At 41.2% G+C, this 15,363-nt stretch overlaps 2 protein-coding genes across 2 annotated transcripts; both read left to right on the top strand.

Annotated features, from left to right (window-relative positions):
* The first annotated feature begins 6,091 nt into the window (after positions 1-6,091).
* Positions 6,092-7,101, top strand: LOC112878115 (expansin-A31-like). The gene is made up of 2 exons (XM_025942519.1): positions 6,092-6,215; positions 6,326-7,101. Exons 1-2 carry the CDS (start codon positions 6,098-6,100, stop codon positions 6,955-6,957), a joined length of 750 nt encoding a protein of 249 aa, XP_025798304.1. The 5' UTR covers positions 6,092-6,097; the 3' UTR covers positions 6,958-7,101.
* Positions 7,102-12,175: 5,074 nt separating this feature from the next.
* LOC112878114 (expansin-A31-like) lies at positions 12,176-13,343 on the top strand. The gene is made up of 2 exons (XM_025942518.1): positions 12,176-12,305; positions 12,446-13,343. The coding sequence occupies exons 1-2, from the start codon at positions 12,176-12,178 to the stop codon at positions 13,075-13,077; spliced, it is 762 nt and encodes a 253-aa protein (XP_025798303.1). The 3' UTR covers positions 13,078-13,343.
* Positions 13,344-15,363: the final 2,020 nt, after the last annotated feature.

Raw genomic sequence — 15,363 nt, 5'->3', positions numbered from 1 at the left:
GCGGGAGGTAGGAGGAGGAGCTGACGGGCGGGCCCAGGGTGTCAGAGAGAGAGAGAGGGAGAGGGAGGGGGAGCTGGATCGGCGTGCTGGGCCACGAAACGGGCCGTGCGGGAGGGGAAAAAAAGAGAAGAGAGGGGAAAGGGCCCAGCAGGAAGTTGGGGCGAGTGCGAGAAAGGGAAAAGAAACAGAGAGAGGAGGAAGGAAAATGGGCCGGGCTGTAAGGGAGAGAAAAGAGAAAGAGAGACCGGGCTGGATTGTTGCTAAGTTGGTTCGGGGACTTTAGCCGTGACGCAGTCACCACAGCAGGCACTTAGGACATCAGAGTTATCATCGAACAATATCAAAATCGGGCTACGGCTCCGTTTCAAACGAATTTGATCGGAAAGAATGATCAGAGGATAGGGAACTCGATAGGGCCTCTTTCTTTCTTGTGTCTTGCCAGATCTGTAGAAACACCCCTATAAAAGTTAAATTTTTCTAGTTCAGCCCCAACCCCGATCTTTTGCAGATCTAACCCTAACCTTTGCCCTTTCTGCGAGCACTGTGTCTTGCATATCTTTTCTGCTAGCCCTTCAAGTCTATAGTTAATCGCGACTAGGTCCATGAATCACCGTTTAGCTCGTAGAATCATCATTTTAGATCCGTTTTTGTTCGTTCTTGCTATGTTAGTCTTCTAAAATCCTAAACTATTAGTAGCGTTGTTGTATCGTAGTTCCTATTTTAAAATTTAAACATAGATTTAATTTGATTAATATTCTCTATCTAGTTTTTCTAATTAAAAGCTAATTAGATGTTTACCTCAGTTTTCATAATTGATGTTAATATGCTTAATATCAACTTAGATGTCTTTTTGAAAATAATTTATTTAGTTCACCATAAATCATAAAGCTATGTGTTTAGATGCTGTCACAAGATTCTTTCTAATTAATTATTTAATTAGTATAATTTGAACATAGAAAATCATGAATAAAATATGTCTAAGTGTTACTCCGTTTCTTAAATATAATTATAATATGAGTTAATTATAATATAGGATATTTCTTTTAAATATCCTTCATAATTATTTTCTAGTTAAAATAAATGAAGCTTATAATTTTTTATTTTCTTTTACAATTCAAATCTTTCTATAGTTGTGGCTTTTCAACCATAGTTCCGTTTTCAGCGCTTCTTGCGTTCGCGTGATCCATAGAATTGAGTCATATCCTTTAGTACGCTCTTTTAAAGCCTTTGTATGATTGGTGATTTTTCTTAGCTGCACTTGTTTGTTTTGCTTGTACGGTTGTACCCGATGATTGCTTCGAGAAGGAGTGTTGTTTGAAAGCTTGAAGATCAAGAGTTTCAAGAGAGCAAGTGCTGAAGAGCAGTAAGAGTAACTTTCGTTGGAGAAAGGCAAGTGACCCTAACCATCATTCTATCTATGCTTATTTACAAGAATACCTTGTATTAATTGGAACGTAGAGAACCACCCAGGAAAACAGTACAACCATGAGAACCATATAGCTCTAGTCTTGACTAATTAATCAGAGACTCTAGTTTGAAGTAGTCTTATTGAAAGGGCAAGAGGGGAGGCGGTAGATGGGGTATAATCCCGTCCTCTTGGGAAGTGGGATTTGCTAAGACACTATACCCTTTAGGAAGGTCTATCCTCTGCTACTGCTCCGGAAACCTTAGCGGACTACTTCTTATTAGGGAATCTTTGTAAAGGCCTCTAGCGTCCTTATGCAATCACACCTCGGAAGTGTGGTATTGTGCCTAGCTAGCACAGCATGGTTGGGTTCAAAGTTCTTCTAAACTTTTACGCGACTTCTGGTGAAAGTGTACAGCCTCTGCAGAGTGTCTAAAATTGATATATCAGCCGTGCTCACGGTCAAAAGCGGCCTGAACTCTCTCATGATTAATAAACTTAAAGATGAATTTAAATCGTTATTGTGGTTATTTCTTATGGCCTTGCTAAGTACCATAAGTGTATTCACCCTTGCTAACTGCTGCTCAAAAGAAGAAGGTGTGAAGTCTGCTGAAAATGATGCTGAGTTCTAGGGGTACGCAGCCTCCAGTCATTTGCCTGTGAAGTTTGGAGCCTCCGTTCCTAGGATTAAGCATTTATCTTTGATAGACTTTTAAGTCTTTATTTATAGTTCTTTACGTGATATTGTTGTTGTTATTCACTGATGATGTATGTATGAAATTTGATCTTGGCATACATATAGGTAGCACTTGATTTTATTTTAAACCGGATGTGACAAAAATATGCTAAAGATCCACCATAAAAGTACCGGCATGAAGATGACGGTACTTTTAAAGTGGACGGAAAGGTCCAGGGGACCTTTAGTACTGGGTGGTAACACCAGGTTCCACCCATATTAGTACCGGGTGGTAACACCACAAGTTACCAATATCTAGCCTTTTGTACCGGGTGGTGTTACCACACGGTACTAAAAGGTCCTCCACGGATTATCTCAAAATAAAAATATCTCCCATTCAATCACAAATGATGCGTAAGTGAGATAGTAAGAGAGGTACGCGTAAGGCAAGAGGTCACGGGTTCGAATTCCGGCCACTGCACGCGCGCGTACTTCGCGTGAAAATATTGCGTGCACGTGTACGGGCCACTTCCTGGGTTTAATATATTCTTTTTACAAAAAATACTTTGGTACCAGGTGGAACCTTCACCCAGTGCTAAAGAGAGCTTTAGGCACCGGTTCTTTTACCCAGGATGAAGACCGTGACTTTTAGTCTCGGTCTTGTAGACACAGTGCCTAAGACCCTTACTGCTTTTTTCTAGTAGTGGATCACGTCAAAGTCATCCGCTTCAAACATGCGTTTAATAGTGTTTGAAATTTCTTTGCCCCTTTTTCTGTTTTCATTTTTATATTGATGGTTATGTTCATTGAAATTAACATAGTTCTAATAAATTCAGATATTGGGATAGTACTGTGCAGAGATTTACTCTAGTTAAATAAGAGCACAATATGCAACTGCTTGTACCTAGCTAGCTAACCATGCAATTTTGACAATTTCTACTATTATAATCAACCACTATTTTAGTTAAGGTAGTTTAGATTGGGTGGAATGATGTGTTAGTTAAGCGTTGCAAGGCCATTTTAGCGAACTAAACGAGGTAGCCAATGCTAATATATTACAATGATAGTTTGCGATTGTTGTACTGAACAACGCATCCCACATTGAGGTGTTACAAATTCACAAAAAGACTATTAGGCATTGCAACCAAGAAGAAATTGTACATAAGCACATTATATATCGAAAAGGCACGTTTTTGGATCTAAATTACCTCCAACGTAGCTCCTTATTGCTTTAGCTAAGTGCTGAACAAATCACGGGTTAGTGTTATACGTATGTTTGGTAAGCTCATGCGCTTCTATTTTCCACTTAGCCCAGGAGATCGTCTATTTCCACGCCTCAAAGAAAGCGAGTTAGTGTTATAGAAGTATATTCATAGAGGAACTTCTCATAAGGCACCTCACAAAACTTGTCAAATGTGTGTGTTGCAAATTTTAATAGTCCTTTTTCCACTTGTCAAATAAAATGGGTTAGGAAGTATATTCAGACAACTAACCGAGTGTCTGTCGAGTTTGCTGAAATTTTAATAGTCCTTCAAATAGTCCAGAATCCATATATTAGACCTGTCATAGTAAAGAAAACTGATGGCAACCACATATATCCTTGTTTAAAATTCTCAACCTGTCAACTTGGAGTTACAAATAGCACGTTAACACTGTCAGCTTAATCCTGAAGTAGTACAGATCTTTTTGAACCCATGAATTAGTGAATCGTGTCATCTTTTTGAACGTTAATGGTACTCAAATCCGGTAAGGAGATATGATTAATCCTGAAGAAACGGATCTTGTTTGATCCCATTGTAATGAAGCAAAAACCATTCATGCTTCGGATCGGTGCTTGACCTTGGATCCAAAGTACAAGCTAAGCGTTGGCGAAGGTTTTAACTAATGTAGGTGCAAGTATGCAACAAAGGTTGGTTGAGTTCGTTGCCACGCGAATCTTCTTGACGGAGGTAACAAACATAGACAAAAAAACTTATTGAAACGGATGATTAAGGTCAGCATCTATTATTAGTTCCAACGCCAAAGTCAGAGGCCTCGGTGCTTAGCTTGCTCGTCCGTGACGCGTCGCCCGTGCTTCGATGGAACACGGATTTTCGTATGTATGTTCTAATATTGAGCTTCTGACACAAGGCAAAGATCGACCATCATCATTCCCCTAGTCCTCAACCTATCGTGAATGATTAATAAATAATAAAACTCTATCATCTCCTACCTTTTGATAATATAAGCTAACCCTCCACTACGCCAGAATCCCTAATCTGAGACGCGCCCTAGGCAAAATACGAGACGAGCAAGAGTCGCGTCCCCTATTATTGCGTTTCAGATTACAAAGTAATCTGAGACGCGCCTCCCACGCGTTTCAGATTACGAAAATGAGAGACACGCCTCCCCTAGGGCGCGTCTCGCGTTTTCCTCCCCCTGCACGCCGGGGAAGCCAATTGCGAGAGGCGCCCTAGGGGAGGCTTATTTTCCTCCCCTAAGACGCGTCTCGCATTACTTTCCCCAGGCGGGGCTTATCTCGGAGGTGGGAACTAATGCGAGACGCGCCACACAAAGGCGCGTCTCAGATCCCAATGGCGCGTCTGGCATTTGTCTCACCATGCGGCGCGCGTCTCAAAACAGTAAAGTAAAGCGCCGAGCATTTTTAGCGCGTCTCTCTTTCTGTAATCTGAGACGAGCCCCTAGAGGCTCGTCTCAGATTGCTTGCTCCTATTTGCTATTTTGGCGTAGTGCTCCATACCTGAAATCCATCCTCTCTATTTAAGCAATCACTACCCAGACACTCGGCAAAGCCCCGATTACACTCGGCAAAAATTTTGCCGAGTGTAGCACTCGGCAAAGGGCACTCGGCGGCGATTTCGTCGGCAAAGACGTCTTTGCCGAGTGCCAAAAAATACTCAGCAAAGAGAAGCACTCGGCAAAATGTAAATCGGAAAAAATCCAAAAAATGAAACAAGAAAAAAATTTATTGTGGGAGACATGCACAGTGACCCCATCTAATGGGTTGCACATTTTTTTCAGCAATTTTTCATAAGTTGTCAATGATAGGTTTCGAACTCACGACCTCCTGCACACAAACAACTCCCTCTACCACTGCACCATTGGACCAAGTGTGTCAATATTACGTTTTTATTCTCCATGTATTATAATTAACTGAGTGCAAATTGTTTGTTTGAGATAGTAAATAAATTCAAATAAAAAAGTTGTTAACTACAAAGTGGCATAACTTTTTGAGATCTACAACTTTTATTTTGGTAGTTTGTTCATCCAAGATCGTTTACAAAATTTGAATTTCAAATTTAAAAACTTCAAACGTATTTTAATATGACACAATGATTTCAAATCAAAAAGTTGTCAACTACAAACTTTCATAACTTTTTGATATCTACAACTTTAATTTTGATGATTTTTCCATTCGAGGTCATTTGCAAAATTCGAATTTTAAATTTTCTATATTCAGATGTAGTTTTTGTTGACAAGATGATTTCAAATTAAAATGTTGCCAACTGTAAAATTTTATAACTTCTCAAGATCTACAAAGTTTATTTTGGTTGTTTTATTATTTTTTTATTTGACATGATAATTCTAATATTGTTTACAAATCTTATATATCTCTCTTATAGTTTCATAAACTACGAGAGAGATATATATGTTTTGTGAACAAATTTACATTTATTTTATCAAATGAAGAAATATCCAAAATAAGAATTGTGCATCTTGATGAGTTATACAACTTTATAGTTGAAAATATTTTTATTTGAATTAATTTACTACTTCAAAATATGATTTGAAAATTATCTTTGCCGAGTGTCTAAAGAAGGCACTCGGCAAAGGGCGTATTTGCCGAGTGTCTAAAAAAAGCACTCGGCAAAGACATCTTTGCTGAGTGCCCGAAAAAAAAATACTCGGCAAAACACGGCAAAGATCTTTTTTCCGGTAGTGAATCGTATCCTAGCGTTATGCATCATCCCCTCAACATCTATCGTCCTCTGCTCTTTCCCTCCTTACCAACGGAAATGGCTAAATTCCTGATGCTGTGCACGATGGTTGCGGCGTGCCTCGCCCTTGCAGCCGCCGACTGGTCTCCCGGCACCGCCACATTCTACGGCGGCGTCGACGGCTCCGGCACCATGGGTAAGCATGCACATAGTCCGGTACAACAAGAGCTAGCTCAAGAGAACTGCATCGAATTACGTTCCAGCTGACATTGCATGCATACGTGTCATGTCTCCGGCGATGCACAGGAGGCGCGTCCGGGTACGACAACCTGTACAACGCGGGGTACGGCGTCAACAACGCGGCGCTGAGCCAGACGCTCTTCAACGACGGCGCGTCGTGCGGGCAGTGTTACCTCATCACCTGCGACGGGTCACGCCCGGGCGGCCAGTACTGCAAGCCCAGCAGCAGCATCACGGTCTCGGCTACCAACCTGTGCCCGCCCAACTACGCGCTCCCCAACGGCGGCTGGTGCGGCCCCGGCCGCCCCCACTTCGACATGTCGCAGCCGGCGTGGGAGCACATCGGCGTCTACCAGGCCGGCACCGTCCCCGTCCTGTACCAACGGGTCCAGTGCTCGCGCAGCGGCGGCGTGCGCTTCAGCATGGCTGGCTCCAACTACTTCCTGCTCGTCAACATCCAGAACCTCGGCGGCAGCGGCTCCGTGGCGGCGGCATGGGTCCAGGGCGACAACACGGGGTGGATCCAGATGTCAAGGAACTGGGGCGCCAACTGGCAGGCGCTCGCCGGGCTCGTCGGCCAGGGGCTCAGCTTCGCCGTGACCAGCACCGGCGGGCAGTACATTCAGTTCCTCAACGCCGTGCCGGCGTGGTGGCAGTTCGGCATGGCCTTCTCCACCAATCAGAACTTCGTCTACTAGCTAAAACGTGAAAGTTTTGGAGTTGTCGATGTCCTTGGCCGTTTGTTGCGGTTCACGAGAGAAACGGTGAGTGCGTGCTCTTGATTTTGATGGAGCTATATGCACTCGCCGTTTATTCAACATTGTAGACAATACCTTATGCATTTGTTCTTTGATATGTACAACTGCGATGTATAAACTAAATTTGAATTTCTTTCAACGCTGTAAACTTCAATATTTTTTTTGAGTTATAAACTTCAATATTTGAATATTAGATACTCATCCCCATCCGGTGGATGGTTTTTGTTAACTGAGGTAATCAACATTGCATACGGTTCCAAAGGAAACAGACTCCACAAGATTAGGATCTTAAATGTCGCATTCATCATGCACACCCAAAAAAAGGAAGGCGTGTGTGCATTGATTTATTAAGATGAGAGCTACATTGCTAGTCCATAGGCTAGTATTACATTGTTTGCGGGACAAAATTGAATGCTAGAGTTTCTTTTTTTAGATAGATAGAGTACATTATATGGTCGTCTCGCCAAGATTTTGAGCCTTGTAAGGATATATATATATATATATATATATATATATATATATATATATATATAAAATCGCCCAGCTATCGGAAGACCTATGTTAGATTTCTCTAAGTTGTCATCTCTATATATATGTGCCCTATTCACACATGATTGCTAAAGGGAACTAAATGGGCTTGTAAGACAAATAATTCTAATATACTACATAAAAAATGGTTAATTCTATAACTCAACAGCCGAAAAATGATGTGATGCGAATTCAGTGTGTGCCAGCCTTTATTTGAATCTGAAATGTATGGATTACGATGTTTCCTCTCCATCCATCCATTCAAGGTTTAACTTCCTCTCCTATACTCCTTTGATCAAACCAGCCAAAACTCGTCCCAACAAGTAGTCTCCCCTGCGAAAACAGCAAAACCTCACCACATGTGGTTAACCTTCATCCCTAACTCCCTTTTAAACCTAGGTGGTGACACTAAGGAACTCAAAGCCCCCTTCCGCAAAATCATGATCTGCCAGAGAGATTTAAAAAGATCAATATCAACGTCACATATTCCAATTGACCAGAACTTGCATTGTTAAGCCCGTGAAATGTAAAGACAGAAAAAGGTGGATGAGAGTAAGAGTAATAATAACATTACTTTAAGGGCCAAGAAATACAGCCAGATGCCATATTTCTCTTGCTGAATGTCTATATATGATCTGAGTTTATTATTTCAATTTAAAGGTGAGGTGACAGCTTTGTTGAAGTGTAGGTTGGTAGGATAGAAGCGAGAGCGACATGATCTTTTAGTCACTTTATGTCACCTTATACTACTGCAATTCTTTTCGATTGATCTTTTTCACTTTTTGTTGTCTTCAAGATAAAAGGCTAACCTGATTATTATGTTTTATAACTTTACATGAATATCCATAGTAATAAATTTGATATTACGAAACCATATCTAATAGTAGATATTTTGGACATGGATGGGGGACTTTAGATGCTTATAGTGGTTATTTATAAAAAAAAATGGGAGAAACATATAGTTTTCCTATCCATTTCTAATTTGCAACTATAAGAATAGTTTTTTATTTAAATGGGACCAATCTAGTGTAACTGTCATGGCGGTGCACACTTGAAATATCCGACGTTTGAGTACCAAATCATCTCAAAAACATTCTAGTTTTCATATAATAGATCTTTGCGGACATATTCTCAACATCTATTCTAGACATCAAATCTTTATTATACACTCATAAATGTCATATGCCTATCTATCAACGAGTGATATGGTCTGAGGAACAAAGTTTATGTGTGTCTGAGAATGTATTTGCATCTAGACAATCATGTATTGAACACTCAAAAATGGAAGTGTGCAATGTTTTAGAATACAAAGCATATATTGCGATTTTTTCTTGTTAAAATTCAAGTGTCTTGTCACACCACAGGATCTCACATTTACACAAGATAGGTGCTCATAGTGCCGCCTTACATGATGAAACTAGAAGCAAGTCATGACTTGTGTGCTACTTTGGGACTACAACACAAAATAGTTAGTCCATCACACCCTAGTTGGTTTCTTTGAGGAATACCCGCCAAGAATAGGAAGAGGTGTCAAACGGTTGCCCACATATGGGTTTTAACAAAAGGTGGTTTAGGTGATGACTTCTTTATGATGTCTATTTAGGTTATACACCGCCTTGCGGATTTATATTATTAACATATCTACGCAGCATATTCCATGGGTAGTAACTTTGTTTGGAAGGGGGCACGAGTCCCTGTTCCCCCATAATATCAGTTTCTAACATCTCAAAACTGGTCTAACGCTTGAAAGTGGGCTCTGGAGTGCCAGTTCAGCCAAACAGAACACTACTTGAAAAAAATAAAGAAAAAATATTGTAATCATTACCAGTACAGCAGTTCACCGTTTACAGACAAAATTCAGCTTAGTTGTTTAGGTATAGGGTCAAGTTTATGAGGTTGTTAGGATGTTATTTGATCATTCTGGATGAACCGAAAGAATTTTGCATTGGCGGGTGAATCAATAATCATTGCAATGAGCAGGTCAATGTTATGATGTTGCAATGATCATATATGTGCTTGTGATTGATGGACTGAACAATATCGAGGTTCCATATCGCATGCATGGCATCCAAAAAAGTATCTAGACGCTAGGTGTAATATACATGTAATTATCATTAGTTTAATAAAGAGAAAGCACATTTTAGAATTAAATGGTTGGAGCTTTCTCCAATGTATTTTGCTAATAATTTAGGTAAGTGCTGAACAAATCGTGCACTTGTGATTTCTACTTATCCTAAGTGAAGTGAAGGGGTATATATATTCTAACACAAGATGTAGCATATATACTAAACGGGTGTAACTTACATCCCTTGAGGTCCTTCTCATGAAGAATTGGTCGAAAAGAAGTAAATTAATTCATGGGTGCCTAATGAATCATGTCAAATTCATGAGTGCCAAATAGTTGCTAGTGTTCAAATAAAACACGAAAACAAAAATTTCCAACCAGCTAGCACGGATTAGTTACAACCGGCATGTCTTAACCAGCAGCTCAGTTCTGAATTGGTGATTTTTCTAAACCATGAATTAGTGCGCCCTATGCCTCCATTATTTCATTCCAGCAAAGGGATACATTTAATTTTGTTTTAATAAGGAAAAGTAATATCTAAACAAATATCCACACTCCTGGTGTAGTTAATCTCACTCTGAATGAACACACTCTCGTTTCTGTTCAGTTGCTGCTTGGTTTTAAATTCATCACAAGACTGGGCTTCAACTGATGTGTATAAGGAATTCATGTTAGTTGATCGTCCGTTGCTGCTCGAATCTTTTACAACAGATTTAGGTTGCTAACTTAGACTGCTTATTAGCATTTATTTCGATAATGACAATGCAACTTCCGGACTGCACCCAAGGTTAGTTCGGTACCATAGTTTTGAGCCCTTGGGATTAGGGGAATGATGCTTGTGCCTCCAGTCATCAGGTGATATGCAAGATTGATGGCACTAGTGTTCGCATATCGGTCTATGTTTCATCTTCAAGTGTGTTCTGTCTATAGCTTCTGACACACAGATTATATACAACACCCCCCCCCCAACACACACATGTCTCTCTCCTAGTCCTACGGTAATTAATTATTATACACGTTTTTTGGTTGGTTGAACCACTTAACGCTAAATACACTGGTTATCGTTGAAAAATTCAGCTAAGTTAGTTTAGTCTGGCCGGACGAGTCAGTTAAGGACGTTTCTTGATCACTTAGGATGAACAAAACCAGAAGAATTTGGGTTGTTTGATCAATCATTGCAATGTGTAGGTCAATGCTTTGAAGTTGCAATACATAATTCCTTGTGATCTTTTGATTGAACAGGGTCATCAGAAACTATCTCTAGAACCACTTTACGTTCCATAGTGCTATACCTAACTACATCGATCATTAGTCAACTAAGAAAGGTACACTATTAATTATATAACCAAAAAATATATTTTTGGAACAAAGGGGATTAATTTTCTCCAATGTAGCTTGCTAATTTAGGTACGTGCACAACCAATCATTTGTCTTAATTAGCTAGTTAGATTTAGATATAAGATCCCATTTCATGTTCCACTTGTCCCAAGAGAAATCAAGGGAGATAAACAGTCTGACACAAGATGTTACACTCCTTCATGGATCTAATCTAATGTCCACCCTTGCAGAGATTTTCCCTTGTCATGAAAGCTCGAAAGTATGTGCTAGATCAGTGTTGAAAAGTAGGGAATTCATAGGAACTTCAGATCAAACAGCAACGCAATCATCCATGTCAGATTTGTAGATTCCAAACCAAGCCCCAGTGTTTGAATTTGAATATTTTTTTCTTTTTTTCATTGTGATTCTTGAGTCCGTTGAAACTGCAGTCACCTTCATAGTTTTCTAGTCCAGTCTCTCAAACAATTCAGAACCCATAAGCTTAAAGAAAACTTATGCCCCCCATTATTCGCCTAACCGATATGGAGTTACAACTGGCACGTTTGAGCTTATAGTTCTAAACTAACGAGTTTTTTCCACCATCAATTAGTGAACCATACAACCTATCACCATTATTCTATCTCTGAACAAATGTTTTTCATATAGGAAAAACTAATGTTTAAACAACTGCCCAGGCGGCTCCTTGTGCTAATCTCACTCTGAACGAACTGGTCAGACGTCGTGTGTTCCGTTGCACCTCCTTCTAAACCCGCCTCAACTAATGTGGAAGGGATGTTTGTTAGTTGATCGTTCGTTGCCGTGCGAACTGTCTTGACGGAGGCAGCTACTACTTACACTACGTCGTACTCTGCATGTTTTTATATGGGATAATGAAAATACAACATCCATGATTAGTTCGTTCCAACCCACATTAATTATATTCTGATGCCCTGGACCCTAGGTAGTTCGCTTGGATGGCCTTCGGTGGAACACGGATTTCCGTTCAGTGACTAGCTTCTGACACAAGGTACGAACATCATCGTTCCACTAATCCCCCAGCTGTAGTTATTAATGAACTCTTGCACCTTCAGTCAGTTAGTACGTAGCTGGCTGCTGGCCTCCCCTGCGATCTCCTATTTAAGCACACTGGCGTCCCTAGTGCTTTGCATCTCATCCCACAGCTCAAACCAAACAAAACCCTCACTGCCACCTCGTTCTCGACACTCTTCAGCGGCTACCTCTACACTGATGACCCAAGAGATGGCCAAGCCCCTCATCTTGTGCACAGCGCTCGCGGCGTGCCTCGCGCTCGCCGCCGCCGACTGGTCTCCGGGCACCGCCACGTTCTACGGCGGACCCGACGGTTCCGACACCATGGGTAAGCTTGCTACTAATAGTGTTGAACTTTGGTGCGAGCAGAGCTGATCCAGATATCATATCTGAACATTTCTGCAAACTGTGCACGTACTGATTGTGTGGCTAATAATATAATGAATGTGTATATCTGTGACGATACAGGCGGCGCGTGTGGGTACGGGAACCTGTACAACGCCGGGTACGGCATCAACAACGCGGCGCTAAGCGAGACGCTGTTCAAGGACGGCGCGTCGTGCGGGCAGTGCTACCTCGTCATCTGCGATGGCTCGCGGCCGGGCGGCCAGTACTGCAAGCCCGGCACGGCGATCACCGTCTCGGCCACCAACCTGTGCCCGGCCAACTACGGGCTGCCCAACGGCGGCTGGTGCGGCCCGGGGCGCCCCCACTTTGACATGTCGCAGCCGGCGTGGGAGAACATTGGCGTCTACCAGGCCGGCGTCATCCCGGTGCTGTACCAGCAGGTCAAGTGCTGGCGCAACGGCGGCGTGCGCTTCAGCATCGCCGGCTTCAACTACTTCCTGCTCGTCAACATCCAGAACCTCGCCGGCAGCGGCTCCGTGGGCGCCGCGTGGATCAAGGGCGACAACACCGGGTGGATCCAGATGTCCAGGAACTGGGGAGCCAACTGGCAGGCGCTCTCCGGGCTCGTCGGCCAGGGGCTCAGCTTCGCTGTGACCAGCACCGGCGGGCAGTACATTCAGTTCCTCAACGTCGTGCCAGGGTGGTGGCAGTTCGGCATGACCTTCAACACATACCAGAATTTCGACTACTGAAACTTGCAGGTAGCAGAGTGATCGATCCCCCTTATAGCCATCTCTTGATGGCAGGGTTGGATGAAGAAGGGATGCAATGCAACCCAGACCTCAAGACCCCTTTAATTTATTTTCCCTCCTGAAGATGCAACACATTATGCTTTTCTTTCTTTTTTTGCGAGAATCATTCTTTTCAACATTCTATTATCAAATTATAAGTTCTGTAGACAATGTTCTATGTGTAGACTTCCAAATTTAGTGGTCAATATACATACTATATTGATGTATATCTGGAAACAGGGGTGTGGATCCATGGAAAAAAAAATACACGGGGGCTCAGTGTATACAAGACCATTGTTGTAGCTTAAAGCAGTTTATATGAATATTTCGGATGAATAAATCAAAAAACATCATTAGAAGATGTAAAATATGCAATTTGTGCATACCACACCAAAGCACCAAGAAGTTGACACATAACGCCCATTATTCCTCATGATGAGCAATCTATACCTATACACAATAACAAGACGTAATAAATTAGTCACGAGGCAAATATATATTAACTTCAAAATTCTAAGTTCTGCAAGTAGAGGACAATGAAGTGTAACGCTGAATTCTTTTGATGTACTAACATATGTCAGTGTTTCATCTCTTCAAGCCGTTTTATGATTTTATTTATCATTAATAATACTTCTCAAAGTATATCCTTCTCAGTGTAGCATATCATCAAGTGATGAAGCCATTTGTCATCTGTTTTGCTCTGCAGATCTGTCTTTATGATAAACATAGCTGAAAAGAACTGAAGCCATTCCCTCCGGAAGTATCAATAATATTAGCTCGATGAGCAGATAAACCAATGGATAACTTCTGGCCATTCCTTTCTTGACCATAATTTTAGCAACCTTCAGGAAGCTCAGTACATCAAAGAAAATATTTGACTTCTCCTGGCATACATGGCCACTGAATTCATGAAGTTGACCTGGTAACACAATAATGTCAGCAATATCAAAACCTTGAGCATAAATTTCACCAAGTCTCACAAGTTTACACATATTGAAATTGTAGTTGGTGTTCCTTGGGTTAAGAGAAACCTAGCATCTGTATTAGTCCTGCAACTAGTGTGGCTTCTAAAGTATCCTTAGCTTTCATCCAATTAACATAACCTTGCTTTACAAAGACATAACTCCCAAATTTTTCATGCTTTCCCGGATTGAAGAAAAGATATAATGATATATTTACCTAAGCTGGCTAGTTTAGATTAATATTGGGGTGGAGATGATGCGTTAGTTACAGGATTATTATTGCTGAACAAATGCACAGAAATTTGGGTTGGGGATCGAATGAATTAATCATTGCAATGTGAAATTCAATTCTGGCAAGATCGTTTGATTGAACAGAGGGGACTCTGTACATCAAAGACAGAAGTACCGTGTCAAAAAACGTATTGCACCTGATCAGAGCTCATACTTACGTAACCAACACGTGCTTTTTTAGAGGGGGAGTATTGAGCAGTTTAGATAATCTCTTTAGCAACTCAACCAGTCATGTGCCTCAACTACCAAGTTAGACTTCTTTAGAGAAAGTCCCAGTCTTGAACATTCACGGGTAAATGTCTACAGCAGTTCTTAGACTCTAACCCTCGAACGAGGATCTCAAAAATACAAGAAGGAAACTCTAAAATAAAGAAAAAAGAGTAAGTTACACCTACGATACAATAACTTATAACATTATATCACTTAAGTCCATCAAGTTGTAAAACGTGCAATTGCTACAATTAGCTAGTATGTTGTGTGCATATACGGTCTCAGATATGCACGTCATTGTAATTCGCCAAGGTGGCAGTATGACGTGGATTAGCAGATGGTTAGTCTTTGATCTGCTTGGACTACAGCTGCAGCCATAGGACGGTGAGCTTAGGCAGCCACGGAGGGTGAATTTTCACCTCGTACAGAATAATTAGGCTTGCAGTAGCAATTGCTTTTAAGCAAATGCAAGAAAACAACAATTGTGCAGTACTGAATTGGAGAGGAATAATTTGAAAAATATCATAACCCAGGACTGCATAAAACTCCTTAACAAAAGTTGAGCAATTCCTCAAAAATAGAAGTTACACAACATTATTAGTGATAGTAACTACAAGCTCATGTCTAGACTATTACTCACACAATAAACATGTACTTATTCTTGAACGTTTTGCTGATTGAGGTTAGCCCTTTTTCGATCAGGTCCTCTAGTGTCGTTAGCCCTACTGTCAGTGTTGTCCACTATATCCCTTGATCGACCACGTCGTCTTGTACCCCTAGCCCT

This window comes from Panicum hallii, chromosome 9 (assembly GCF_002211085.1).
Source record: "Panicum hallii strain FIL2 chromosome 9, PHallii_v3.1, whole genome shotgun sequence".
Classification (NCBI taxonomy): domain Eukaryota; kingdom Viridiplantae; phylum Streptophyta; class Magnoliopsida; order Poales; family Poaceae; genus Panicum; species Panicum hallii.
The sequence above is the reverse complement of the archived record's forward strand: the minus strand, read 5'-3'. Positions and strand labels throughout refer to the sequence as shown.